We start from the raw sequence: 26222 nt of genomic DNA on the forward strand, positions 1-26222 counted from the left end.
CGAGCAGCTTCTGAACTCCCCGAGCAAGCACCTCCTGCCGGGCCATGTCGAGCTGTGACCGGATTGGAGTGGCCCCTGCCATGGACATGCCCGAGGTCCTCAAGTCCCTGCTGGAGCACTCTCTGCCTTGGCCAGAGAAGAGGACAGGTAGGAACGAGGGTGGCCTGCGTTGGCTGGCTGCCCATGTGCTGGGGGCGGGAGGGGGGGGGCGCGGGGAGGGGGATTCGGTCACAGGCACAGTGGCAGGACGGGCATCTCCGAGTTGGGGAGGGTCTGCCCCTGGCCCCTTCCCGGGCAGGAGGAGGGCTGGGTGCGGAGAGGGACACAGTGGGGAGTGCCACTGCAACTCAGGGGCCGCCTCCCAGGCCTGCTAGCTTTGGGAAGCTGTGGCCAGCGTGTGGCCACTGACAGGTGCGGTGCTCACGTGGGGCGAGGGCAGGACCGGAGCGCCCTGCTGAGAGAATGCACCGAACGCTGTTTATTAAGTTCCCTCCCTCTGCGTGCTGGGGTGGTGGCGGACTGGCAGCGACCGTCTCCAGCGCCTGGAGAAGAGCCTTCCCTCCTTCCTCCGTTCGCCTGCCTCAGCTCCCGCTCGCTGGAGGGCTGAACCCCTGGATGGGATGGAAGCTGTTATGTAACAGGACCTCGGGCTCGCGGCCCCAGTTCCTAGGAGACACAGGCAAACACAGGGCCAGGGAGCCCGCAGAGGAGGGCGTGGACGGGGCGTGGGGGGGGGGGGGCGCAGAGCCAGCAGCCAGCACCAGGTGTGTCTCCTGAGCTCTGCCTAAGAAGCAAGCCTATGTCTAGATGTTAGGGCCAGCCTGCTCAGAGTGCTCCCTCCTGATGCATTTTTCTCCAAATCTCTTCTGTTCTAAGATGTCAGGGGCTCAAAATCCACATGAGCCTTTAAAGGAGCCCAGCCGTCCTCGGCTGCCGGAGTCTGACTTAGGAGCCCCACATGTCCCCTCAGGGGACCTTTCTCGGGCTCGCCCTCATCCTGCTGTGCTGGCACCTGATCTGTCTCATCACCAGAGCCCCGTTGTCCCCCCAGGACTTCCTTCCAAAGGACTCTTAGCCATTCCCAAACTCCGGACCCTGAGGACAGACACCACAGGCCCTGCCCTCTTTCTCACCCCTTGGGGAGTGAGGAGGTACTGCCCAAGGGGGGAAGGTGGCTCCCCGAGCTCAGGGCAGGGTCCCTGCGGGCTCTCTCACAGAGCTCTGGGCCCAGGCCCCTCAGACCACACCCTGTGGTTTGAACGCTGGGCCGGTCGGGGCCACCCCCAGAGGCGGGCATCCGAGAAGGAGTTCCTATGCCCTGTAGCCTCAGGACCCCGGCTGCTAACCAGGAGAAGCCCAACTTCTCGGGAAACCCTCAACTTAGCCCGGCAGATAAACCGCAACTGACTTTCTTGCCCTCTCTGAAGGGCCGTGTGGGTGGGTGATGCTAGAAGTCCTTCCAAAAGCTAGAGGCAGAGGGTTCCCTTTTTGGTCCAGACACCCAAGGAAGGTAAGGTGTCTCGGGATGGCCCAGCGCATGCACAGGGAGCAGCTGGGTGGACAGCAGCTCTGCAGGGACACCTCATGGCTGGGCAGAAAAGGGTTCTCAGGGCGATTCGGGGCACTGCTCCTTGGACCAGGATAACAAAGCTTTTGAAATGTGTCAGCAGCTGCTGCCCACTGGCTCCCAGCTGATCCCTGAGCCCTGCGACTGCCGGAAAGTCCCCAGTGCTTACTGTGGGTGGCAAAAGCGGGGTCCAGCACCGAGGGGACTTGCCCAGGTTCTCAGGCAGAGCTTTCCCAAGAGCTGGCGAGTTCTGACTGAAGATCAGTTTGTCTGGTATGGCTGGGTTGGTCCAAGGGTCATGAACCAGAGGCTCATGCCACCTCTTATCACTTCCCCATGTGGCATCTCACTGAGGGTCAGAAGCATGAGGTCCCAGGGGAATGACAGATGCCAATAGGTACATAAGATGAGGGGATGAAGGTTGAGCTAAAGGGGTTAGTGCACCCCACAAAGACCTCACTCACCCCAACCCACCATCACCACTTTCCAAAGCTCCCAGACTTTCCACAGCTTTTTTTTTTTAAGATTTTATTTTTAAGTAATCTCTACACACAACCTGGGGCTCCAAGTCACAACCCTGAGGTCAGAAATTGCATGCTCCACAGACTGAGCCAGCGAGGTGCCCCTCTCCCTTTTATAAAAGTAAACGTATCTACCTGAAAACCAATATCCCTTGGTAAAAAGAATACATATACTACACAGAACTAGAATTTCCAGCAGTCATGTAGCAAGTACTTTATAAGGTCTCTCCCCCTGGGTCCCCCGACCCTGGCATCTGACCTCAATGGGAGGAAGACAAGAGAAACAGCTAGTTGCCCTCAGGATTGCTCACCCTTTGCTTTGGTGTGAAAGGGGTGGTTTCTGCACAGGGGTCTGAGGCTTATTTACAAACTCCCCACTTTCTTCAGCACACATTTGGGTCACGTGCAGAGCATATCTTGGGTCCAGTGTGAGGGAATTTTAGAAGCAACCCCTGCAGAGTGTGAGAAATCCCAGGAGCACTCTCACAAGACCCTGCTCTCCCTGCAGCCTCTTACTCCGTGTTCTAGTTCAGAGATGTTGCCTGAGACCCAGCCTTGGGACCCCTCTCCCTCTTGCTGTCCCTGGGTCCCCCAGCAGCCTGCACAGACCTTCACTTCTTTCCTGTCCCTAGTCAAGCAGAATTTCTCTAGCAGAGCTGACCAGGCTGGAGCCTCCCGTGGCTTCAGGTCACAATGGCCACCTGGTGGCCCCTCACTCTGGTCAACAGTTTGACTGATTTTCCTGAGGACAGACAAATCCATGTCTGGCAAAAGAGGGGGTCCTGACTCAGTTTCCCTCCCCTCTGTCTCTGGTTCCTGATCCCTCAGGATGATTCTTGTTTCCACCCCTGCTCTTTCTGGGGGATCCTCTTCTGAGGTGATTCTGTTTCAGGTTACACATTTTCTCTCTCACTTTCTTCTCCAGCTTCTGGAAGGACCTTGCTTCTCTCAGCCACACTGTTACATCTTATCTTTCCCTCAACCCATGGGGCCTCAGCTGTGCTCAGAGGCTGCTCCCCCCCCCACTTTTCTGCCAGCGTTGGTCGCTCAGGCCTCCTTTGCAGGGAGCCATGGGGCATGAACCCACACCCGGAGGTGGGACAAGGCCCTCACTTGGAGCTGGGCAGGCAGGGTACCGGCCTCAGGGAGCTTCTGGCTAGAACCACTTGTGGGCCACCAGCACGGTATCCTTGACAGACCCCTACCCCCAATCTGTACAAAATACAAAGCATGCCTGCTTCACAGGTGTGTTGCCAGGATTGGCTGACTTATCCTATGGGAAAGCCTCTGCAAACTGTGAAGTGCTGCACTGTTTTCTCTGTGAGGGACAAAGAGCCGCTGGGCCTGGCATTATGCTCCTTCCGCCAACATCACATTTGTAATCTGACCCTCCATTCCCCTCTTTCTACTCTCCTTCCCGCGGATATTCTCCTTGAAAGGACTGGATGTTGCAAGTTTGTGGGAGCGTGTGTGCACACACGCACGCACACACACACACACACACACACATACACGCACCCGGGGCTGTCTCCTTGGAAACCCGTGCTGAGGCTCCAGGGCCATGGTGCCATTGTCTGCACCTACCCATGCCCGCTGTGCTGACCAGAGTAGGGGCTGAATGATAGGCCGCATCCCAGTGGGACTTGCTAGGGCAGAAGCAGGGGTGCACAGGAAGGGCCTGGGCGTCCTCCCCTTGGAGGACTCGGTTAAGCGGGCCAAGAGCTAGACTCAGTGCAGCCTGGGCTGTCCTGAGCTGGGCCTTGGGAAAAGTCCATGTGGTTGCCTCCACTCCCAGCCTGGCGGAACCAGAGAGAAATACAGAAATTGTGAAGTTTGCTTTCAGGGAAGAGGAGGGGGAGCAGGGACTTCACCGTTAGTGGGCACGTTAGCTCCTTTAATCCTACCACTTCGAAATGGTGAGGAAATGCACTCAGAGGGATCAGCTCCCCTCCGGGCCAGTGTGTGGACCAGCCCCTCTTCTCGGCTCCCCCGTTAGGGACTCAGAACCTTCTTTCCTATTTGTTCCCCACCATCACCGATCCGAGAAACGTGATCAATTCATTCCTATCGCGTGTCAGAAACTAATGGTGTGTCCAGGGGTGGCCCTTGCCGATGGTTTTGCATCTCCATGAGCCTGACCCAAGGCTAGGCTGCCACAGGAATGAATCCTAATTCTAAGAGCCACCTTTCCTGAGTGTGAGCTTTTTCGTTACCATTTGTGAAGTGGCTTTGCGAGGGAGGTATGATCATCCGTTCCACGATGAGGAGACGGATGCTCAGGAAAGGGAAAGCCACATACTTATCAAGGCTTCCAACCCAGCTCTGCCCTCGGCCAGGCTCCTCCTTTCCCCAGGCTCTCCTTCAGTCATCCAATCGCCTAGTGAGTGTTTGCTACACTTGTGGCCTGGGGGTGAATGACCCAAACACTGCCCCCTCGCCTGTGTTTGCATTCCAGTGGGGAGAGACTGACAGTCAGCAGTGAGGAGGGTCAGGGCCAGCTCTCTGAGGGGGTGACATGGGAGCAGAGGCCCAGAAAGTGAGGGAGAGTGAGGAACACAGAGAACTTTCAGGCTGAGGGAACAGCACCTGCAAAGGCCCTTTCCTGGGTCAGGAAAGACACGTATTTGAGGAATAAAAGCCACTGTGGCTGCCGAAGGTGAGCAAAGGAGGGAGAGAAGGAAGAGGTGCGGTTGGAGAGACCCACAGAGGGGAGAACCTGCAGGGCCTTGAAGATCCTAAAGAGTGAAGCTGTCCTATCCCTGCCCCCGCCCCACTATGCAATTAGGCTGAGTTAACTTCAACTGAGCACTTGCTAGGTGCCAAGGGCTGTTCTCAGCAGAGTGCCTGAATTGTTTACTTTTGACATTCAGGCACAGAGAGGTTAAGTAACTTGCCCAAGGTCACACAGGGAAGTAGTCAAAGCGGGAATTAAACCCAGACGGTCTGCTCCAGAGCCCACACCCTATCACTGCACCATCAATGCAGATTTTACTGGAGAAACCGTGGTTGTCAGTGGCCGTTGAGACGTGGCAGAGGCTGGAGGTGATGGCTTCTCTGGAAATGGCACTCCCGGGGCAGCTCTCCATCTGTAATCCGAACCCTGGGAGTGGACAAGAGGCAAAGCCAAACAGGAAACTCGTACTGAAGAGATGGGCAAGAGTTAGTGAAGAGCCTCCACCTACCACTTCTCCTCTAGAACACACTGATACCAAGGTACAAGCCACAGCCCAGAACTATGCAGCCACAGGTATGCAAGTTATGGGCCAGGCTTGTGCTGGGGGACTTGCCATTAAGGATGGCTCACGTTCTTTATTCCAGGTTCCACCATGAATCAACACAATGACTGTTATTTAATAATAACGTTCCAAATGTATAGGACTTGGCTCTGAAAGATTTTGTCAACCTTCCTACCAGCCCTGCCAACAAAGCGAGCCAACAAATATTTACAGAGTTACTACCCTGAACCGAGTTTTGTGCTCTCCAGCATTGGGTACTGGCAAAGCCCACAGATAACTGGGCTTTGTGAGAGCTCAATGGAAGCCTTCTCATTGTCCTGTTTTTACACATACACCACGCTGAGTAAACCCAGAAGATTGGAAGAGGTGCTGTCCTACTGGATGCTGACTATGTGGCCAAACGGATCTTTGTGGTAGTATCTGGCCAAAGGCTCCCGTGCTGGAGTTACAGCTCCTCTGAAATTCAAATTTAAATAATAATACTCTGAATCGGTATTGTGCCTTAATGAAAGGCACTTGTTCTGCATATGCTCAATTAAGTTGGGGTTTTTTTAGTAAGTTTTTTTTAAAAAAAGGCTCCAAGCCCAGTGTGGAGCTCAATGCGGGGCTTGAACTCATGACCTTGAGATCAAGACCTGAGCTGAGGGACGCCTGCGTGGCTCAGTCGTTAAGCGTCTGCCTTCAGCTCAGGTCATGATCCCAAGGTCCTGGGATCGAGCCCCGCATCGGGCTCCCTGCTCCGCGGGAAGCCTGCTTCTCCCTCTCTCACCCCCTCTGCTTGTGTTCCCTCTCTCGCTGTGTCTCTCTCTCTCTCAAATAAATAAAAATCTTAAAAAAAAAAAAAAAAGACCTGAGCTGAGATCAAGTCTGACGCTTAACCGACTGAGCCACCCAGGCACCCCTCAATTATGTTTTTAATTTGGGTTGGTTAGCAGGTTTCTGAAGCACTAAAGAGAATTTAAAGCCAGTCTAGCTCTGGAAAATGGAATATTTCACATCCGTGTCTCTGCTGTAGATTTGACTCTAGAACCCAGCCTCCCAAAATAATTCTACTCCTGACCCAACAAAACCTGAATGAAGGGGAAGGGTAGTGGCCCACCCACTCCATGACATACACTGTTCAGGTGGGCACTTGAGATTGCTTCTCACATATTATCCTCATAACCGTTCTGTGAAGTAAGCATATCCACCACGGTTTCTTTTTTTTTTTTTTTTTAAAGATTTTATTTATTTATTTGACAGAGAGAGACAGTGAGAGCAGGAACACAAGCAGGGGGAGTGGGAGAGGGAGAAGCAGGCTTCCCGCTGAGCGGGGAGCCCGATGTGGGACTCGATCCCAGGACCCTGGGATCATGACCTGAGCCGAAGGCAGAAGCTTAACGACTGAGCCACCCAGGCGCCCTCCACCACGGTTTCTGAGCAACAAACAGGAGGCTTAGGAGAAGTCACTTGCCCAAGGCCAGGTGGCTAGTCAGCAGCTGAGGGGAGGAGACCCAACCCATGCCTGCCCCCCAAAACCATGCTTCCCTCAAAAAGTCACTGCGTTGAAACCCTACCACTAAAGAACACTGAAGTACCACTTCATACCTTTAAAGTCTTAACCGTGTAATGACATGTTCTTTTTGTGGAGTTTTTTTCTTCGTAGGGCTCACACACACTATGGAAATCAGCTAATTCTCACAACATCTATTCCTCCACTATGAGAAGGGGTGAGGCCACGCTGTTATTCCCACTTTACTGACTGACAGGAGACGGGGTAGACAGAGGCTGCCATGGTTCTTCTCTGGTCAGCTGGAGAGGGAAGCCCAGAATGTAATGGCTTTCACCCCGCCTCCAGGGTGGTGCTGTTGAATGCTGCCAGTCCACAACGCAGCTAACCTCCTAGCTTACAAGCAAGCACGAGAGAGGACATGTTCGTAATGTTCCCGCAGTGTTTGTGACACACCATTTACCCTGTGGTTATCCAGGAGAAAAGAAAAAAAAAAAAAAAAACCCTTTCTGGGGAGTGTCAGAACACGAAAAGAGAATGGAATCAAAACTGAGTTTTATTTTTTTAAAGATTTATGTGAGAGAGAGAGAGAGAGAGAGAGACAGAGCATAAGCAGGTGGAGGGACAGAGGGAGAGGGAGAAACAGACTCTCAGCTGAGCAAGGAGCCTGATGCAGGGCTCAATCCCAGGACCCCTGGATCATGGCCTGAGTCGAAGGCAGACACTTAACTGACTGAGCCACCCACGTGCCCCTCAAAACTGAGTTTTAAAGTCCCAACCTGCTTGTCTTGCTCCTCACAAGGGACACAAGTGTCCCTTGCCTGTTAGTTTGGTTGCTCCAGGCTGGGTGGTAAACGGAGTTGGCATTATGCCTTTTGGATAACTAGCTTACAAAGAAATCTGAATCTTTACTCCTTCCTACCACACCCACCCTCGTTATAAACAAATGTTATAACTTTCCACTGTTAAATTATTGCAAATCCTCCTCTAATACCTTGAAAATTGTTTTCCCCTTCAAGAATGTCACATTCGCCATGAAAATAGACATTTAACTCTAAGGCAGCAAGTCTCTCCATGGCCAAACCAGCCATTTTTGAAAAAGCTTCATGTCAGTTTCCTTGGGCTACTCTTTGAAATTTGTTTCTGAAAACCTCTAGGTCGGTTTCTCCTAAAGATATCTTTTTTTTTCAAGATTTTATTTTTAAGTACATCCAATGTGGTGCTCAAACTCACAACCCTAAGATCAAGAGTCCCATGCTCCACCAACTGAGCCAGCCAGGCACCCCCTAAAGATATCTTTGTTTAGCCACATACGTAATTCCCACCAATAAGTTCCCAATGCAACAGATTTTCTGTGCACAATTTAGTATTTCTACTAAACAGAGAATCGGTATACACCACGAGCTGTATGCAGATCTGTACCCATGAAGTTCTAGTAAAATTATGAAAACTACCATTTGTTGCAGGTTTACAGTTGTGCAGTGCATTGGCTTACGGAAACCTCAAAGGTAGACTCTGTCCTAACTCCATTTGCTATAACAGGAAAGGAGGCCTGGAGATGTGAAGCAATCGGCTGGAGGTATGAGCCAGAACTGACCAAAGTGTAACGCGCACAGCAGTAGGAACTTGAATTTGGAGTCAGATGCCATCAGCCTGTCCCAGCCATTTCCCAGAATCCCCTCAAACCTCTTGCTTTCCAGGCCTGCTTAGGGCCCCAACTTCTTTTTCCTCCTCAACTCCCGGCAAAATGGCAAAATTCTGATTGCATCAGCAGGACAGCTTTCAGCTAGGCAGGTGTTGGCAGTCACACACCTATCCCATGCCCCAAGGACTGCACTCTACCATTCCCCAGCCTGACTACTGGAAGGTCCAGGCTCATGGGTGAGAAACCAGATAAACAGGCCAAAGCCCCCATCCCCACCCGGGAAGTTTAGACAGGGAGAGTCTAGTACTGTTTGGGTGCAAAGCAGAGTGTGATTTGAGCTCTAATGAGGTACAAAGTTCTGGGCCCTGTTTGGGATTAGCTTCCTCTACCGTCTCCACATTTGCGTACCCTCTCACATTTTACACTTTCACAGGTTTCCTGAGGCATTCCCAGAGGGTATTTGTGTTTTAAGAGGACGTTCGCCCACAAAGTGTGTCATCGGTACTCTGTGTAAAGGAATTTTGTTTTGTTTCGTTTTTCCTTAGGAAAAGGAAGGGAAAGTCCTAGAGAGGAACAGAATTGCAGAGCTGTTTAGGAGTTTACAGATTAGCCCAACCCCTTCATTTTATGGATGAGGAAGCAGGCGCAAGTGAAGCCACTGGACTTTCCCAAGGTCGTAAGCTAGTAAGTGGGAGGACGGAAGCGTGTACCCGGGCCCTGGCGCAGGGCCGGCCCTTTCTCTCCACCCGCGGGCCTCAAGAATGCGCCCTCCACACTAGTATTTATCTGGCTGCCACACCCGCACCAGAAACCGGGATCAGTGGGGAACCTGACACCCCGCCTCCTGCCCCTCCGCCCCGCAGCAGCGGCCAAGCTAGCTCGGGCCAACCCAACGGGTAGGGCAGGTCGCCGTCTGCAGCCCTGCCCTCAGCCAACCTCTGGGCCGTGGGTGCACGCTGGGTTTTGCGGTCCTGTCCCACGACCCCGGGCAGAGTCCCCGGAACAAAAAGGCCCGCCCCTCCCCTCCCCGCCGCAGCCTCGCACGTGCTACGCCTCGTGCACCGCCCCGGGCCCCGCCCCCGCCCTCCATTGGCTGCCGCGCGCCTTCCTCCTCTTCCCCCTCCCCCCGCTACTAGACTCGGCTGCGGCTCCACGTGATCCGCGGGGGGGGAAGGCCGCGCGGCCCGAGCGGGCGATTTGATGGGCTCCCCCGGCCAGCCTCGCCACGCCCTACCCAGCTTCCCTTTGGTGGCGCGTCCGGGAGGTGGCGAGATTGAGATGAGAAGGAAGAGGGAACGGCTGCGGTGGTCTGGGAGGAGGGCGGGGGTTATGAAGAGGGAGGCGAAGGTGAGACCGCGGGTTGAGGGTAAGGGGCTGCGGCCGAAGAGGGCCCATGACTCCGACTCCAGCAGGCGCCAATCAGGTGACACAAAGGCGGACGGGGCGGGGCCTCCGGCGTTGCTCCTCACCTGGCCCCACACGTGCCGCGCTAACCCCAGCGTCCTAACCAATCACGGCCCGGAAGGCTGCGCCTGCCCAACTTACAGGGCAGACCAATCCAGAGCCGCGATCCGGGGAAGCTGGCCTGGCCTCATGAATAATTAATATGCCAGAGCCTGTCCGCAGGCGGGGTAGGGATGGAGGGAGGTGGGGGTGCCGCTGGGCGCCTGCGCAGTAGCTGCCCGTGTCGGCAGCTGCTGCGGGTCGCACGGCTCCGGCCCCTTTCGGGGGGCGGGCGGGGGAGGCGAGGCGCGCGAGCAGAGCGCGGGGCACGATGTCGGACGCGGGCGGCGGAAAGAAGCCGCCTGTGGAGCCGCAGGCGGGGCCGGGCCCGGGCCCGGGGCGCGCAGCTGGGGAGAGGGGCCTGCCGGGCTCCTTCCCGCTGGTCCTGAAGAAGCTGATGGAGAACCCCCCGCGGGAGGCGCGCCTCGGTGAGGCGGGGTGGGGGGGGTCTGCGCGCGCCTGGGGGCGGGGTTTCTGCAGGGGCGGGGCCGTGCGAGGGCGTGGCCGGGGAGGTCGGAGGTCAGGGTGTAGTTGTCCTGCGGAGAGGCCTGGAGGGCGAGGCAAGGGGTTGGGAGGAGAAGGTCGGGGTGACTGGAGAGAGGCTAGGTCAGATGGGGGTTGGCGGGGAACGGGCAGGAGGGAGAGGGTGGGGTGGGGGTCGTGGTGAGGGGGTTCATTCCGGCAGCCTCACGGCGCCCGCGACGTGTAGGGGTTACTGAGGAGGCCGAAGGGGTTCGTAGCTGCCAATTAAAGGACGCTCCAGGGCGCCTTCTCTGGGGATGCCTGCATCAGAATCATTTGGGATGCTAGTTGAAAATGCTGGTTCCTGGGCCCCACCCTTCGCCCACCGAATCTGCCGCTGCTGGGACAGGAATCTGCATTTGAAGGAGCACCCCCACCTCTGCGATTCCAAAGTCCACCAAAGTTTGAGAATCGCTGATATACGGTGGCAGATTGTCTTTGTATATAGACTTCCCAACTTCTGGGAGGAGGACCTCTCTTCATCCCTGCGTGTGCGTATCCCCAACTACTAGGTACACACAGGAGATTTTTTGCTGCTGAGGTGGGGGAGGGGGTGTCAGGAGAAGGGATTCGAGGTGCCTTCCCAGGGGGAGGTTGGGGCGAGGCAGGTAGAGGGATGAGGGTCAAAATGAGGCCACTGTGGCACCTTCACCCCGTTGTTTGGGGCTGACCCTAGACTTTGAGGCCACTGTAGCAGGGCTGGGCTGCGCCTTGTTTCCTAGGCCACAAAGGTCCGTGGAGACTGTGTGGAAAGCAGGTTTGGCCCTGTTTTTTGGTCTGAGAACATGAGGTTCAGGGCACAGGAGGTATGCCACCTATTGTGAGGTTTTAGGTGCACTCAGGTATGCTTTCAGTCTGAGATCTTTGAATTTCTAAGAACCATCAGTGTAGTTCAAGGATTTGGGAAGGAGTAAGCCTTCTGTGAATTACCTGTCTTGAGGAATTAATTTTTTTTAAAAAACGCTGTTTTTCTTCCTTTCCTGGGTGTGTTCTGAGGTTCCCTTCTCTGTGGCTGTCACTGTTGTGTTATAAATAGCTTCAGCACCTCAGGTAAGGCCAGGCTCTCCCCTCCTGCTTTGGAACCTCATGTGCACAGACCCTTTTCTTTGTTTTGAAGGCAGTGCTTTATTCCAGATGTGGGGATGAGACAAGATGCTGGAACAGGTGTACACATCTCTCAAGTTCTTATTCAAGATTACCAAGTGTCAACCATTGATAACAATAATTCTACCTTACATTTGCACAGTGCTTACAAAGCACTTTGACATAATCTTATTTAGTCTTCCATAGCAGTCCTGTAAGATATTATCCCCACTTCCCAGATGAGGAAAGCTGAGGCTCAGAAGGTGAGGATGCTTCCTCAAGGTCACCTAGCTAAGCCTTAGAGCTCTCAGCCTGGTCTGGTGCTTTTTACTGTATCACTGGCAACCACTGATGTCCATCCCTGTGACTATGCGATGGGCCTAGTCCTTTATCATCTCTTATAATGAAAACTCTGATTATAATTTATTAAAAAATTATGAAAACTGATTAAAAATATTTTTGGGGTGCCTGATTGGCTCAGTCAATAGAACATGCAACTCTTGTTCTTGGGATCTTGAGTTCAAGCCCCACGTTGGGCATAGAGCTTATTTAAAAATAAATTTAGGGGTGCCTGGGTGGTGCAGTCGGTTAAGCATGTGACTCTTGGTTTCAGCTGAGGTCATGATCTCAGGGTCCTGAGATCGAGCCTGGCATCGGGCTCCTGCTGAGCATGGCATCTGCTTGAGATTCTTTCTCCCTCTCTCTGCCCTTCCTGCTGGTGCTCTCTTTCTGTCTCTCAAATTTATAAAGATAAATAAATAAATTTTAAAAATAAATTAAAAGAATAAAAACTTCGGGGCTCCTGGGTGGCTCAGTCGTTGGGCGTCTGCCTTCGGCTCAGGTCATGGTCCCGGGGTCCTGGGATCGAGCCCCGCGTCGGGCTCCCTGCTCAGCAGGAAGCCTGCTTCTCCCTCTCCCACTCCCCCTGCTTGTGTTCCCGCTCTTGCTGTGTCTCTCTCTCTGTCAAATAAATAAAATCTTAAAAAAAAAAGAAAGAAAAAAACTTCAAAAATATATTTTTTCATTGCTTACATCAGGTAAAACCTGGAACTTACTGTTACTTGTCCTTCAGTATGGCTGTTTTTCTGTCCCTTCCCTTTTCCTGCCTCCTTTGAGCCCCATGATCCCACCCAACATGGGTCTCAGTCGTTTCTGAACAGAACGTAGAGTCAGGACCTCAGAGGAGGAGGACAGGGAGGCCATCTGGCCTACCCAGCCCACCAGAGCTTGGCTTTCTTACTTCCCGTTTGGTTTTAAACCAAAGCTTGGTACAGGGGCGCCTGGGTGGCTCAGTCATTAAGCGTCTGCCTTCGGCTCAGGTCACGTTCCCGGGGTCCTGGGATCGAGCCCTGCATCGGGCTCCCTGCTCTGCGGGGAACCTGCTTCTCCCTCTCCCACTCCCCCTGCTTGTGTTCCCTCTCTCTCTATCTCTCTGTCAAATAAATAAATAATATCTTTAAAAACAAAAACAAAGCTTGGTACAGTAGGCAGTTGCAACAATTCAGGTTAGAAGCTGTGACCAAATTCTGTTTGTCAAAACTTCCACCTTTTTAACACACTGGGTGTGTCCATTTTTATTGGACCAACAGGCTGATTTTTGGCTGGCTGTGGTCTACGAGTCCATGCATGACTGGTTTATTTCTAACATAATCATATTTGATTTCTCTTTTTTACTTCAGAATCCAGAGTTCAAAGTTGTCTCCCTCAGTTTGAAAGCCCATTATGAACTTGTCATGATTTTATCTCCCACTTCCCTGATTAGCCTCCCTGTCACTTTGATTTCCTTCTAACCTTGTCACATTTCATCTTTTTTTCTTAATTTGCCCTTTCTTGGATACCTACGTGCATAGCTTTTGGGCTGAGACAATTAGGTGGGAACCCGGCCGCGCTAATCGGTTAGTTTTGCTTTGAATGGGAACAAGTTTTTTTGTTTTTGTTTTTGTTTTGTTTTTTTTGTTTTCCGGAACAATCTTTTCTTCTTCAGCCCCACCCCTGTCCTTCCCAGAAAACCTGCATTCAGTCTTCTCTGCTTAATCAGGGATAGAGGTCTCTTGAAATGGTTGCTCTGAAAAAAGTCCTGAAAAGACAGCTCCAGGCCCTCTCTATCCGCTAAACCTAAAGGGAGTCAGTTTGCAAACCCAGCATTTTTCATTCAGTATGCCCATTTTCCCTCAGCTTGCTCCTGTAGTGGTCCTTGAGATGTAGAAATGAATCAGGCATAGTCCCTGCCCTCAATGAGCTCACAGCGATAACGAATGCCTGCTGTGTTCCGGGAACCCTACCAGACACTTTCAAATGTTAATCTCTAGGGGCACCTGGCTGGCTGAGTCAATGGAGCATGCGAATCTTGATCTCTGGGTCGCAAGTTCGAGCCCCACACTGGGTGCAGAGATGCCTTAAAAATAAAAAATCTTAAAAAAATATGTTAATCTTTAGTCTCCACCAAAGAGGCTACTTTATCCTTATTTATGGTAGAGTACACTGAGGCTGAGAGAGGTTAAGTAATGTGGCTAAAATCACACATCATAGCATGTGGGTGGCAAAGCTGGGACTCAAGCCCCAGGCTGGGTTCCTGTGGAGAAGCGTGGCTGGAGGGGACAGGGCAGGAGAACACAAAAGTTCTGGGTCTGAAGAATCTTAAAATATCCTTTCCTAAAACATTACTAAGATAATCAGAAACTCCATTCCCTCCCTGAAGCCTCTCTCCCGCAGATGCCAGTCCCACAGCCTATTCTGAATTAATCCTGGGACCACATCAGGCCCCGGAACTTGTGGAGGACACTCTGGGAAGCCCGGGCATGGGTGAGGCCACACTGCCGTCTCTGAAGGAGACCAGTGGGCCTGGGTCAAACAACGGGTTATAACTGGGGAGCAGAGTGGGCTCTTGAAACCGATGGGCTGCACCAGGGCTCAGATGGAGAGGAGTCAGCCCCGAGAGGTGCACAGCTCACCTCCTGAGATTGAATTACCCTCTTGTGTGGTGTCTCAGCACAGATTTTGTGTCTGCAGATAAAGAAAAAGGGAAGGAAAAGCTGGAGGAAGACGAGGCTGCGGCAGCCAGCACCATGGCCGTCTCAGCCTCCCTCATGCCCCCTATCTGGGACAAGACCATCCCTTACGACGGCGAGTCTTTCCACCTGGAGTACATGGATCTGGATGAGTTCCTGCTGGAGAATGGCATCCCCGCCAGCCCCACCCACCTGGCCCAGAACCTGCTGCTGCCTGTGGCCGAGCTGGAAGGGAAGGAGTCGGCCAGCTCTTCCACGGCTTCCCCACCGTCCTCCACTGCCGTCTTTCAGCCCTCTGAAACCGCGTCCAGCGCAGGTGGGTGCCTGGCCACCCGGCCCATCCAGAGAAACCCAGTTGCCACTGAGGGCTGCTGAGCCCATACACCCAGTGAGGCCCTTCTCTCAGGGGAGGTCCCGGTGGGCCTGCAGTGTGGAGAAATCCTTGAGCACAGTCCCCGGAGGCTGGCGACGCAAACAGCAGCCACATCAGTGCAGCCGGGGCCTTTCTGTGGGTTGGCGTGCTGCAGATGGCTGGCACAGTGGAGTGAGCCCTTCCAGTCTGAGGCTTTGCAGGATAGAAATCCCATGCGGCTTTTCCTCAGCACTGCTCTTTCCGTCTGCATGCACTTTGCCACAGCTTATTGGGCAGCTCGGGCAGTAGTAGTAGTAACAACAACAACAACAACAACAACAACAACAACAGTACCAGCTAACATTTATTTAGCACTTACTCCATGCCAGGCATTAACACATAATCCTCACAAGAACCTTAGGAGACTGATACTCTGATACCTTTCTTACAGGGGGAGGAAACTAGAAGTAACTTGCCCAAGGTCACACAGCTGGTAGGTAGTGGAGGCAGCACTTGAAGCCGGATGCCTGACCCCATAGCCAGGTACTGCTTAGGCACTGGCACGAGGAAGGCATTCCTGCTTCCAGGACAAGCATCATCTCCGGGACTCCTCCCTTTTCCTCTTGTCCTTTTTCTGTTTTGCCTCTTGGGGTGGATGGGTTGGTTTTCCTGCCGCTTGGACACGAACCCTTCAGAGGAGGCATGGCTGCTGTCTCAGGGAGCCCTACAAGGGTTTTTGCAGGCTCAGTTACAGGCTGATGGCTCCCAGGAGCTGGTATGGAACCCAGGGGACCCACCCCCAAGGAATTCTCATGCTTTATTTTTATTTATTATTTAACTTTTTATTATGGAAGCACTTTTATTTTTTTTTTAAGATTTTTTTTTTTTTATTCATTCGAGACACAGAGATAGAGCATGAGCAGGGGGAGAAGCAGAGGGAGGGGGAGAAGCAGAGTCCCCGCTGATCAGGAAGCCCGATGCAGGGCTCGATCCCAGGACCCTGGGATCATGACCTGAGCCGAAGGCAGACGCTTAAGCATCTGAGCCACCCAGGCGCCCCTGGAAGCCCTTTTAAATACAAAAGTCAGAGACTACTATATGAACCTTCATGTAACCATCACTCACCTTTCATAATTCTTAACTCATAATCAATCTTGTATTCCATAACCTCTTCCAGTCTCTCACCTCATTATTTAAAATCAAATCCTGGGGGTGCCTGGGTGGCTCAGTTGGTTAAGCGTCTGCCTTTGGCTCAGGTCATGATGTCCTGGGATCGAGCCCCGCGTCGGGCTCCCTGCTCAGTGGGAAGCCTGCTTCTCCCTCTCCCTCTGCCTCTCCCCACCCGCCTTGTGCTCTCTCACTCTCTCTCAAATAAAGAAATAAAATCTTTAAAAAATAAGTAAAATAAAATCCTCGATACTATAGCATTTCATCTGTGCATATTTCAATATGTACGTAAAATGTAAGGGTTCTTTTAAAAAGCATAACAAAAATACCAGTTTTACATAAGAAATTGACAACATATCCATCAGCATTCAAATTTCCAAAAAGTTGTCTCAGAAATGTTACTGTTTAGAGGGGTGCCTAGGTGGCTCAGTCAGTTAAGTGTCTGACTCTTTATTTTGGCAAGGTCGTGATCTCAGAGTCATGAGATCAAGCCCCATGTTGGGCTTTGCACTCCCTGGGGAGTCTGCTTGAGATTCTTTCTCTGCCCACCCCCGTGCACGCATGCACACACTTTCAAATAAATAAATCTTTTTAAAAATGTTACTGTTTTACAGTTTGTTTGAATCGGGATCCAAACAAGATGCACAGATATCATTTAGTTACGTCTCTTAAATCTTTCGTAATCTATGGGATCCCCTCTTTTTTTTCTTTGCAATTTATTTGTTGAAGACGCTGAGTCATTGGTCCTGTCGAGTTTTGCACATGCTAGATTTTTCTGACCATATCCCTATAGTGCCATTTAACACGTTCCTCTGCCCCTTGTTTTTCTCCTGTAAACTGATTCGATCTAGAGGCTTCAGCTGATTCCAGCTGAATTCTTGTTTGAAGGCAGCTCATTTTTGTGCTCATCAGGTTGTCCCGGAAGGCTGGGTCCGTGTGTGGGAAGGGGACAGAGCTGGAAATGAGTCCTCATTTTATACCTTAGGCAATCTAGGTGTCCTTTGCCTCATTTATTGTTGTTGTTTTAAGATTTATTTATTTATTTATTTTAGAGAGAGAGTGCAGGGGGTGGGCAGAGGGAGAGGGAAAGAGAGAATATCAAGCAGACTCTGAGCTGAGCACGGAGCCCCGCATGGGGCTCGATTCCACGACCCTGAGATCATGACCTGAGCCAAAACCGAGAGTCAGAAGTTCAACCAACTGAGTCACCCAGGTGCCCCATTTTGTTTCTTTTTTTTTTTTTTAAAGATTTTATTTATTCATGACAGAGAGAGAGAGAGAGAGAGAGAAGCAGAGGGAGAAGCAGACTCCCAAGGAGCAGGGAGCCCGATGCGGGACTCGATCCCGGGACCCCGGGATCATGACCTGAGCCGAAGGCAGACGCTTAACCATCTGAGCCACCCAAGCGCCCCCATTTTGTTTCTAAGTAAACCTTCTCGATGAAGTTTGGCATACAGAAGTGCCCATTTCACAGCTCGATGAATCTTCACAAAGTGAACCCACCCATGTAACTACCACACAGATCAGGATAGAGAACACTATTGGTACCCCAGAAATGCCTTGTGACCCCAATTCAGTCATTACTGCCCAGAGGTAATCACTATCCTTATTTCCATCACCAAAGATGCATGGAATTATATATTGCATATGTGTGTATATTATATATTATGTTTGTTTTGCCCATTATAATTATGTTTATAGTCTGACATTTATAGGTGCCTATAGCTAGCATTATAATACACATATAAATTACATGGGCATCAGAATCTCTTTACGCTAACAAAATATATCTACAAAACATGCTTATGGAATACTCCTGTGGCAAAAGAAAACCACAATGCAGGTAAAATAAGTTTTATGAAGAATTATACACATGGTAGAAATGAAAGAATTCCCTCTCTTTAATTTTTCAGTTCCTTCTGTTAAAAGACACAAGTAGCATGTATGCTCTGTCTAGCTGCCTTTCCTCAAATTTGTGTGGAAATTTATATCGTACCTATAGCAGTTTGTTCATTCTCGTTGCTTGAATGATTCCATTGTATGATCATAGCACGTTTATCCATTCTATGGTTGATGGGCGTTTGAGGCGTTTCTAGTTGTAGGTTATGCACAGCCCTGCCATGGTCATTTACATGCGTGTCTTTTGGTAAATACATCTGTGCGTTTCTATGGGCTGGGGTCATCAGACGTGTATACATTCAGTCTTTGTAGGTTCCGCCATACAATGTAGAAAGTGTTTGCAGCCATGGCTGCCCGTCCCAGCAGGGTGTGGGAGTCCTAGTTGTCAGGCTTTGGCACCCTGGCTGTTTGTCTTGCGGGTGTAGGGTTTGGCAGCTGCGGTACTCCCACAGTTACCACATGGGTCCCTGGTCATTCACTGTCCTGGTATTCAGCCCTTTTAGTAATTAACCCCCTCTAATAGGATCCACTGAGTTTATGTGCACGATCCAGTGAAAACCTATCATGTCACCCCTCTGCTCAGAACCCTCCAGGGGCTTCTCCCATCTCAGGGAAAAAGTCAAAGTCACTGGGACTATTGACATTTGGACCAGATCATTTTTTTGCTGGGGTGGAGGGAGGGACTGTCCTGTGCATTACAGGATGTTTCACAGCATTCCTGGTTTCTACCCACAGATGCTAGCGGAACCCCCCCCCCCCCGTGTGGTCACATGTCTCCTGTGGGACAGAATCACCCCCTGTTGAAAACCACTGCTTTCTGGGGATTAAAAGCCCTGTATTTTATGTCCTCGACCAATCCTATTACTCTCTGCTCCCATCCTTCCACTTCAGCTACATTGGCTGCCTCTCTGTTTCTTGCAGACCACTGCCTGCCTGTGCACATCCTGCTGCACTTGATGTTCACTCTGAAATGTTCTCCTCCCAAATAGCCACACGGCATCCAACGCTCTTGTAGATATTTTTAATTTATCTTGTGTAATGTCAGCCTTCCCCCACTAGAATAACATTCCACGAAGGCAAGGATTTTTACTTGCTTTGTGCACTTTTGTCTCTGCAAGGACAGTCCCTGGCATATGGTAGATATTTAACAAGTATCTGTTGACCACATATTTTGTGTACTCCTATCAGTAGCATTGAATGAGCAGGCCAAAAGTATGTTGTTCTGTTTTTTATAACTTATCTCTAGTAATGCACAGTCTTTTGAGTTCTGAAAGTGCCTTAAATCCAATGTCCACTACAAAGCCAGAAAGGGGCGGCAAAGACAAGGATTCGGAGTCAGCCAGACCCAGACTCAAATTGTAGTTCAGTCCCTTACCATTTGTGTGACCCTGGGACAACCAGGTTGTGTCTCTGAGTCTCAGTTTCTTCATCTGTAAAATGAGGTTAACACCTGTCTGCCTTTGAGAGTTGTCCCGAGACTGAATGAGCACCTTGACTGATCTGTCCCAAGGGATTAAAAAATGGAAGCCATTTTGTTGTTCAGTCTGTGTGCCTAGCCCATAATAGTTCACAGAGAAATTCAGCTGTTTCTCATTATTTGAGAACTTGAAACCACAGGAAGTTAAGGGGGTATAATGATTTAATGTTTTGCTTAACATTTCTGGGGGGAAAAAAAACAATCGGAAAATCCTGTCTTTTTCGAGGGCCTCTGTTTCCTTTTGAGCATTTTGTTCCTACAGGAAAGAATTCTTTCCATATTTGTGTTCTTGAGTTGAATCACTTATACCAGCCTGGAGGCTGATGCTGTTGTGGTTTTTCTTCCCTGCAAGTGGCAGAGGCTGGTGCAACCTTGAGATTCAGGCAGGTGTCTGGGTGTGGGACATGAGTCTTTGCTGTCCAGGGGGCTGCTTCAGGACCACCTGCCTCTGTGTTTTTCAGAATCCTCCCTGGAAAAGGAGAGGGAGACACCCAGTCCCATTGACCCCAACTGTGTGGAGGTGGATGTGAACTTCAATCCTGACCCTGCTGACCTGGTCCTCTCCAGTGTCCCCGGCGGGGAGCTCTTCAACCCTCGGAAGCACAAGTTTGCAGAGGAGGACCTGAAGCCCCAGCCCATGATCAAAAAGGCCAAGAAGGTCTTTGTCCCCGATGAGCAGAAGGTAACCTGATATCTGTTATGAATGAAGGTTCAAGAGCTGAGGGGCTGTGCTTTCTCCCATTCGATTTTATGTGGAGGACCCTCTCTCCTTTGGACACTGTTTAGAAAGGCATGAGTTCAGAGCACAGAGCCATATCCTGCAGCAGTTGGTAGAAAGAAAGGGAGTCAGGTAACATTTGGCCTCAGTGTGACTCCCTGTAGCTTCTGTCTTTTCTTACCGGCCGCCACCGTGGTGATGTTCCCACTTCCCTGGCTTTGGCCCAGCCTTCGGGCGAGAGCTCACTAGGCCACAGGAACTAGGGTTGAACAAGCCCTTGCTTTGAAGGACAAAAGATAGTTGTAAGTTGCCATCCCCAGGGAGAAGCAAGCAGCTTTCAAGCTGATGCTTTTGTAGGAACTCGGAGAGTGGGAGGGAGAGGAGGGTTTTTTTTTTTTCGTAGTCTTTCCATCCTTTCTTATGAAAAACTCAAAGGAACCTATTTCATCCAAGCTTTAGAATCAGGCAGACCTGGGTTCAAACTCCACTTTGCCACCTAGAGCTCTCGCCGGGCCTCAGCTGCCTCATCTGTCCATTCCCGCCTCTCAGGAGGTTTCTGAGGCTTCAGTAACCGTGACAGTGAAGATGGGAGACATTTGTGTGGTCCTTACCATACGCTGGGCACTATCATAGGCCCCTTGTACACAATAACTCGTTTATTCCCCAGACGGCTCTGTGCCGGAGTCACCGTTACTATCCCACATCCCTCATCGCCCGATGAGGGACAGGAGACAGCGAGAAGCTAAGGGGCTCACACAGTTCCGCCGCCAGGAAGTGGCAGAGCTAAGATTTAAACTCCGGGAGCTGGACACAGGGTGCAGGCCCTTAGCCACGACCGAAACGCCAAAGTGAGGCAAGGGGTGGACAGTGCTTTCTCTTGAAGTAGCCCAGAGCCAGTGATCAGCAAAACCCCCTCCCTCCACCGCACATCCCCACCAAGGACTTTGTTTCTGATTCCACCTTCCTGGGGAAAGGTTAGGGCCACTCGCTGTCCTTGGTGCACACAGCTCCTTCCCTGGGGTCCAAGCTTTTGGCTGGTTGCACCAGATGAGTTTTAAGAGGAATCTGGGATGCAGGGTGCTGGTAGGAGGGGAAAGGTTGGGTTCCCTCATGGGGGAAGAGGAGAGACCCACAGAGGACACTTCCCCACAGGACGAAAAGTACTGGACGAGACGCAAGAAGAACAATGTAGCGGCCAAACGATCCCGGGATGCCCGGCGCCTGAAGGAGAACCAGATCACCATCCGGGCAGCCTTCCTGGAGAAGGAGAACACGGCGCTGCGGACGGAGGTGGCAGAGCTGCGCAAGGAGGTGGGCAAGTGCAAGACCATCGTGTCCAAGTATGAGACCAAGTACGGGCCCTTGTAACCCGTGCCCCCGCTCGGGCAGCGCTGCCTGCAGCTCAGACCTCTGCCTGGGGGCTCCCTGAAACCCCACGCACGCGTGGAGACTTATGACTCGTCACGGTCGAATGGTGGCACACCTGCTCCAGGAGCGTTCACGTCCAAGCTTCATTATCACATGGCCAGCGCACGTGGCGACTTCTCTGGGGGGCCGGCCTCCTCACCAGTGGGGGTGCGAGAGAATCTACGTAGATGGGTGAATCAGCCTTAGTTTCGATCCTTGGGTGTCCCAGTTGAATCGGAAGGGGACCTCTGGGGTACAGAGCTCCTTTCACAGGGGGCTCAGGCTTCCCTGACTCTCCCCCGGTCTCCGGCCTGGGCCATTGAGCCTGTCTGCACAGAACGAGTCATGATCCTTGTCGCCCAATGTCTTCTCAGGTAGCGGGGCGCATTTCCAGGTGGGGCGTGTCTGTCACCCACCTCACCCTCCCCAGAAAGTCTTCGAGAGACACATCCGTTCCCATCTCCCTCAGAGGTAGAAAGACAAAGCAGCTCCTCCCAGAGGGGGCCAGGCCACAGGAGCAGGGTCTCTGCACAGCCTGGGATGGGGTGTGGGTCTGGGGCCTGCAGCCGAAGTGCACCCAGCTGTTCTTCGCTCCCACACCCCTTTGCTCCTGTGGCTCCAAGGCCTGGAAGCCAGGGAGGCGGCCCTGGTGAGGGGCTCTCCCCATGTTTCATCTGCTTCAGAGGAGGGACTCCCAGGGCGGCTGGTCTCCGAATCTTGACCACAGTGCAGAGGGAGGCCTTTTCATCTCCTCTTCTCCAGGCCACTTGTGGAGGCCCCCTGAAACTTCTTTGTCCCACCACACTGGGCCTTGGAGCCTGCTCTTTCTTTTTACCCAGTGATCATGCTCAGATCTTGGATTTCAAAGGAACCCCCCGCCCCCACTCGCCTAGGAAGCTTAACTTCCTGGAGCCAGGATGCCCTGTCGCATGGTGTTTAGAAAACCGGCCTCCACGGCCCCGTACACTGTGGGTGGAGAGCTGGGGCATGTTTCCCAAGAAGTTCCCCTGTTTTCTTGCTCTGCTCTCCAGTGTGGGCCAGGCCAGAGTCCACTTTCCCTAAAAACAGAAGAGGGCTTCCCAATTCTCGCTTCAGGATCCCTCCCCCATGCGAGCTGCCTGGAGTGTCAACCTACAGGACCCAGTGAGGGGTTGCAGGGGTCACAGCTTAGCTCTTGGGCCATTCACTCGGGCTAGGGGCCCCTCCGTCTGCGTCCCCAGGAGATACCAGCCACCCACGTGAGCCGGGCTGTCGTGTGGAGGGCAGAGGTCCTCGCAGCTGTGGCTCCAGCCCCTCCCAGCTGCTCCTTCCTCGTGTGTTGGCGGACTCCGTCGTCCTTTGGCTGTACCTGGAAGATTCACTGAGGAAAGCCGTGGAAGCCTCTGCTCACCGTGGTCAGCTGGGGCACCTGGAGATGGGTGTATTTATTTGCTCAGGGCGGGTAGCCTGTGGTAAAGAGGGGTCAGAGGTGACAGGCGCACTTTGTCGTACTTACCACTGGCTTTATTTAAAGTGGTGGCTCCGAGTCCCGGGCCCTGACCCTGAAAGACTTTTCACAATAGATGTTAAGACCGGGGGAAACCATGCACTGACCATGGACCACACCCCAGGGGAATGCCACAGCCCTCCAGGGACCTGCACACCTGCCCTTCTGGGTACTTGACAAGGGTCCCTGAGGCCAAGGGAGGCCACCCCCTCCCTCCTGATTTTGACTTTGTGGTTCTATAAAAACCGTGTTCACTCTCACTCTCTTGTAACCACAACAGGGTCGTTGCATCTGGCATGTCAGTGTCCTGCCCCGGGCAGCTCGCCCGCCTGGACACCTCTGTCTGGTCTGGCTACCCACCAAGAGGGCAGTTCTCATTTTGTAATTAGGAGAAGAGCCTCCAGCTTAAACGCTCTTCATTTTCTTTGGCCAGAAAGTATACGGTTTGTGTTGTGTTGTGTTTTGTTTTAAGGATGGACATTTAATCTCTGGTTGGTGTCCATGTTCCCCCCGCAGCGGGTGGAGTGATGGCTGATGTCTCTCCTCTCTGTCTCACCTTCTGCCTGCTCGGTGCCCTCCTTTTCCTTCCCGCCAGGCAGTGGGTGTCTGGTTCCTTCCCAAAGTGCTTACTTGGAAAGAGTGTGGCTGCAGGCCTCTTTCAGAAGAGCTCCTTGGAGTCAGGAGCCTGGCAGGGACAGGAATGGGAGGGGTCCACGGAAGGTTGACATTTTGGGGAAGAGGAGCGCTCAGGTAAAGCATGTCTCCTTCCCAGGCCTAAGAAACGGGTGCTTGGAGCAGGAGAGGGCTGCTGCCTGCTCAGTATCTGTCAGGAATTGGGAGTCTCCTTGACTCCCTCCTTGGGGCCGACAGCCAAAGAGTGCGGCTCCTGGGCTCAGATCTTTGACATCTAAGGAGCACTGGAGGCTAGGGAAGCCAGCATAAATGGCTTCCCGTTCAGTTTATGATCGCTTGGGAAGCACATGCCTTCCTAAGCTCCCTGTCTTCAGCTTTGTGGCAGCCTCATTGCAACCTCAGAACAGACAAATCATGAATGAGCTAGAATGTTGAAAGAATATACATATAATAAATGTATATCGAGAAATAGAAATATATATATTTAGAGAGCTTTCATGATGGCTAGCACCTTGTGGAGGACCTTGGCCAAAGGAAGGGGTTTGCCTGTCCGGGTCCTGAGGTTGGGGAGAGCACTGGGCAGTGACCCTTGACTGGGTAAGCATCGCCCTGCTGAGGGGGGCTGCTGGGGCCCTGGGCAGGCAGCTCATACAGTCCTCCAGCCTGAGGCGGGGTGGCAGGCCTGGGAACCAGCAGAGGAGGGCCCCTTTGTGCTGGGCAGCTCTCTATCCACGGCCCTGGGAGCTCTGCTCCCCGTAACACAAAGGGCCAGGAACCCCTGGTTTTCGTGGCAAAGCCCCACCCCAGAGCTCCTTTAACATCTGTTGATTAAGTGCAATAAATTTTTCTAGAAAATGGCAAAGATGACTTCCAGGTGGATATTGCTATCTTACGGTGTTGGGGATGTCAGAACACCACTTGGTTTTATTTTTCTAAGTGCATGTGATAGAGTGTGTGGGGCTCTGCGTCCTCCCCTGGGAGCCGGCATTCCAGCGGGCCCCTCTCCCCTTTACCCTTGCTGGGTGAAGGCGGCAAGGAGAAAAGCCCTTCTTCCCAGCGGGAGAGGGCAGAAGCAGACCGTAGCCCATTGGCCTTATGTGCGTGTGTGCGTGCGAATGTGTCGCTGCTGGTGGGCTGGAGTGATGTGGCAGGGAGGGAAGCCGGGAGTGTGTCCTTTTCAAAACAAAATTAAATATTTTGAGATGAGAATTGTGGGACTCTCTTTTCTGTCCTCCCCTCTTCCCACGTTTCCTCTGTGTGTGTCCCAGGCACCCCTGCATCACCAGCTGGGTAGTCTCGGCCACTCTGTGCCTCAGTTTCCTTATCCGTCTGATGGGAGTAATTCTGCCTTCCTACCTCACGGTGTATTGAGGAAGGACAAATGTCAGATCCAAAGTAGTTGGAACAAGGAAAAGTGCAGTACAAAGGCTAGAAAGACCGGGAACTGCTCAGGAAAAGAGTTCCCAACAGGGGACCCTGGACGGCAACTATGCGAAAAGGAGAAAGTACAAAGACTAAGAGTGGGGTCCTGGGGGTGGGAATCCGGGGGCTTTCCTTTTCTCCTTTGGCTGAGTTTTCTGTCTGTGGCCAGGAGACCCCCGCACAATTAGGAGATAACGTTTACGCACAAGGATGCGCCAGCACCTGCTCAGGGCCGGCCCGGGGACCCCGGGGGCTTTCCTCGGAGGTGGGGGCCGAGTAGGGTGCAAATCCGCCGCCGCCTCCCCAACCCGCACCGTGTCTTCATCCTCCTCCCTCTACTACTCCCTCTGTGTGCGGAGCTGGTGGGGCCGGCGGCCCAGCGAGGCCTGGAGCTGCCTGTTGACAACCAAGCCCGCCCTGTGCTGCCTCCCCACGTTGCATGTCCTCAGCGGTCAGGGTCCCTGTGGCTTGAGGGACCAGGAACCGTCCCTAATTTTGTTTCAAAGGGGAAAAGCACTCATTTAGAGTTTGCAGACGGGCTGGCAAGGTGGGCTTTTAAAAATTGGTCATTTTACAGAGTGCCAGGCTGGCTCCGTCGGTGGAGCATGTGATTCTTGATCTCAGGGTTGTGAGTTCAAGCCCCACTTTGGGTGTGGAGCCCACTTAAAGATTTAAAAAAAAAACAACATTAAGGCTATTTTACAAATAAACAGGCTCAGAAAAGCAAAGTGATATGCCCCAAATAACAGCAGCAGGGCTGAAATTCAAACCCAGAGTGGGTTTCAAATTTTCAAGTTCAAATTCCCTGACGGTAAAGGCAGGCAGACTGTTCTTGGCCCTGGGGTCAGGGCAGTGCCACATAATTCTGTCTTTTAACCAACTGCACCCTTGGGTCTTCCCACCTCCCCACAGCTTACAGAGGCCTTCCAGCCCAGCCTGCCACTCATTCCAGCTCCCAGTATCCTGAGTACCTTCTGTATCGGCCTGGGCTGCATGCTTTGAGATATTATCTAACTTGAATTTCACGGGGGTGGAGGGGAGATGTTAACCCCATTGTACAGATGGGGAAACCAAAGTTTAGAGAAAC

General features: G+C 52.2%; 1 protein-coding gene across 2 annotated transcripts; it reads left to right on the forward strand.

Moving 5' to 3' along the window:
* On the forward strand, positions 1–24922 carry TEF (TEF transcription factor, PAR bZIP family member). 2 transcript variants are annotated; one of them, XM_028115514.2, is made up of 4 exons: positions 1–147; positions 14576–14890; positions 19931–20151; positions 21340–24922. In XM_028115514.2, the coding sequence occupies exons 1-4, from the start codon at positions 45–47 to the stop codon at positions 21553–21555; spliced, it is 855 nt and encodes a 284-aa protein (XP_027971315.1). In that variant the 5' UTR covers positions 1–44; the 3' UTR covers positions 21556–24922. The 2 variants fall into 2 exon arrangements, with proteins under 2 accessions (XP_027971315.1, XP_027971314.1); XM_028115513.2 differs by lacking the exon at positions 1–147 and adding an exon at positions 10146–10389.
* The last annotated feature ends 1300 nt before the right edge of the window (positions 24923–26222 follow it).

Source organism: Eumetopias jubatus, unplaced genomic scaffold (genome assembly GCF_037043125.1).
Source record: "Eumetopias jubatus isolate StellerSeaLion01/CBP00866 unplaced genomic scaffold, mEumJub1_p1.0 scaffold_8, whole genome shotgun sequence".
Classification (NCBI taxonomy): domain Eukaryota; kingdom Metazoa; phylum Chordata; class Mammalia; order Carnivora; family Otariidae; genus Eumetopias; species Eumetopias jubatus.

Excerpts from the sequence above, each read along its gene's own strand:
- TEF (XM_028115513.2), top strand. The coding sequence starts at position 10,233 with ATGTCGGACGCGGGCGGCGGAAAGAAGCCGCCTGTGGAGCCGCAGGCG. Across the intron at positions 14,891-19,930 it reads TGAAACCGCGTCCAGCGCAG|AATCCTCCCTGGAAAAGGAG; the intron begins GTGGGTGCCTGG and ends TGTGTTTTTCAG. Across the intron at positions 20,152-21,339 it reads TTGTCCCCGATGAGCAGAAG|GACGAAAAGTACTGGACGAG; the intron begins GTAACCTGATAT and ends ACTTCCCCACAG.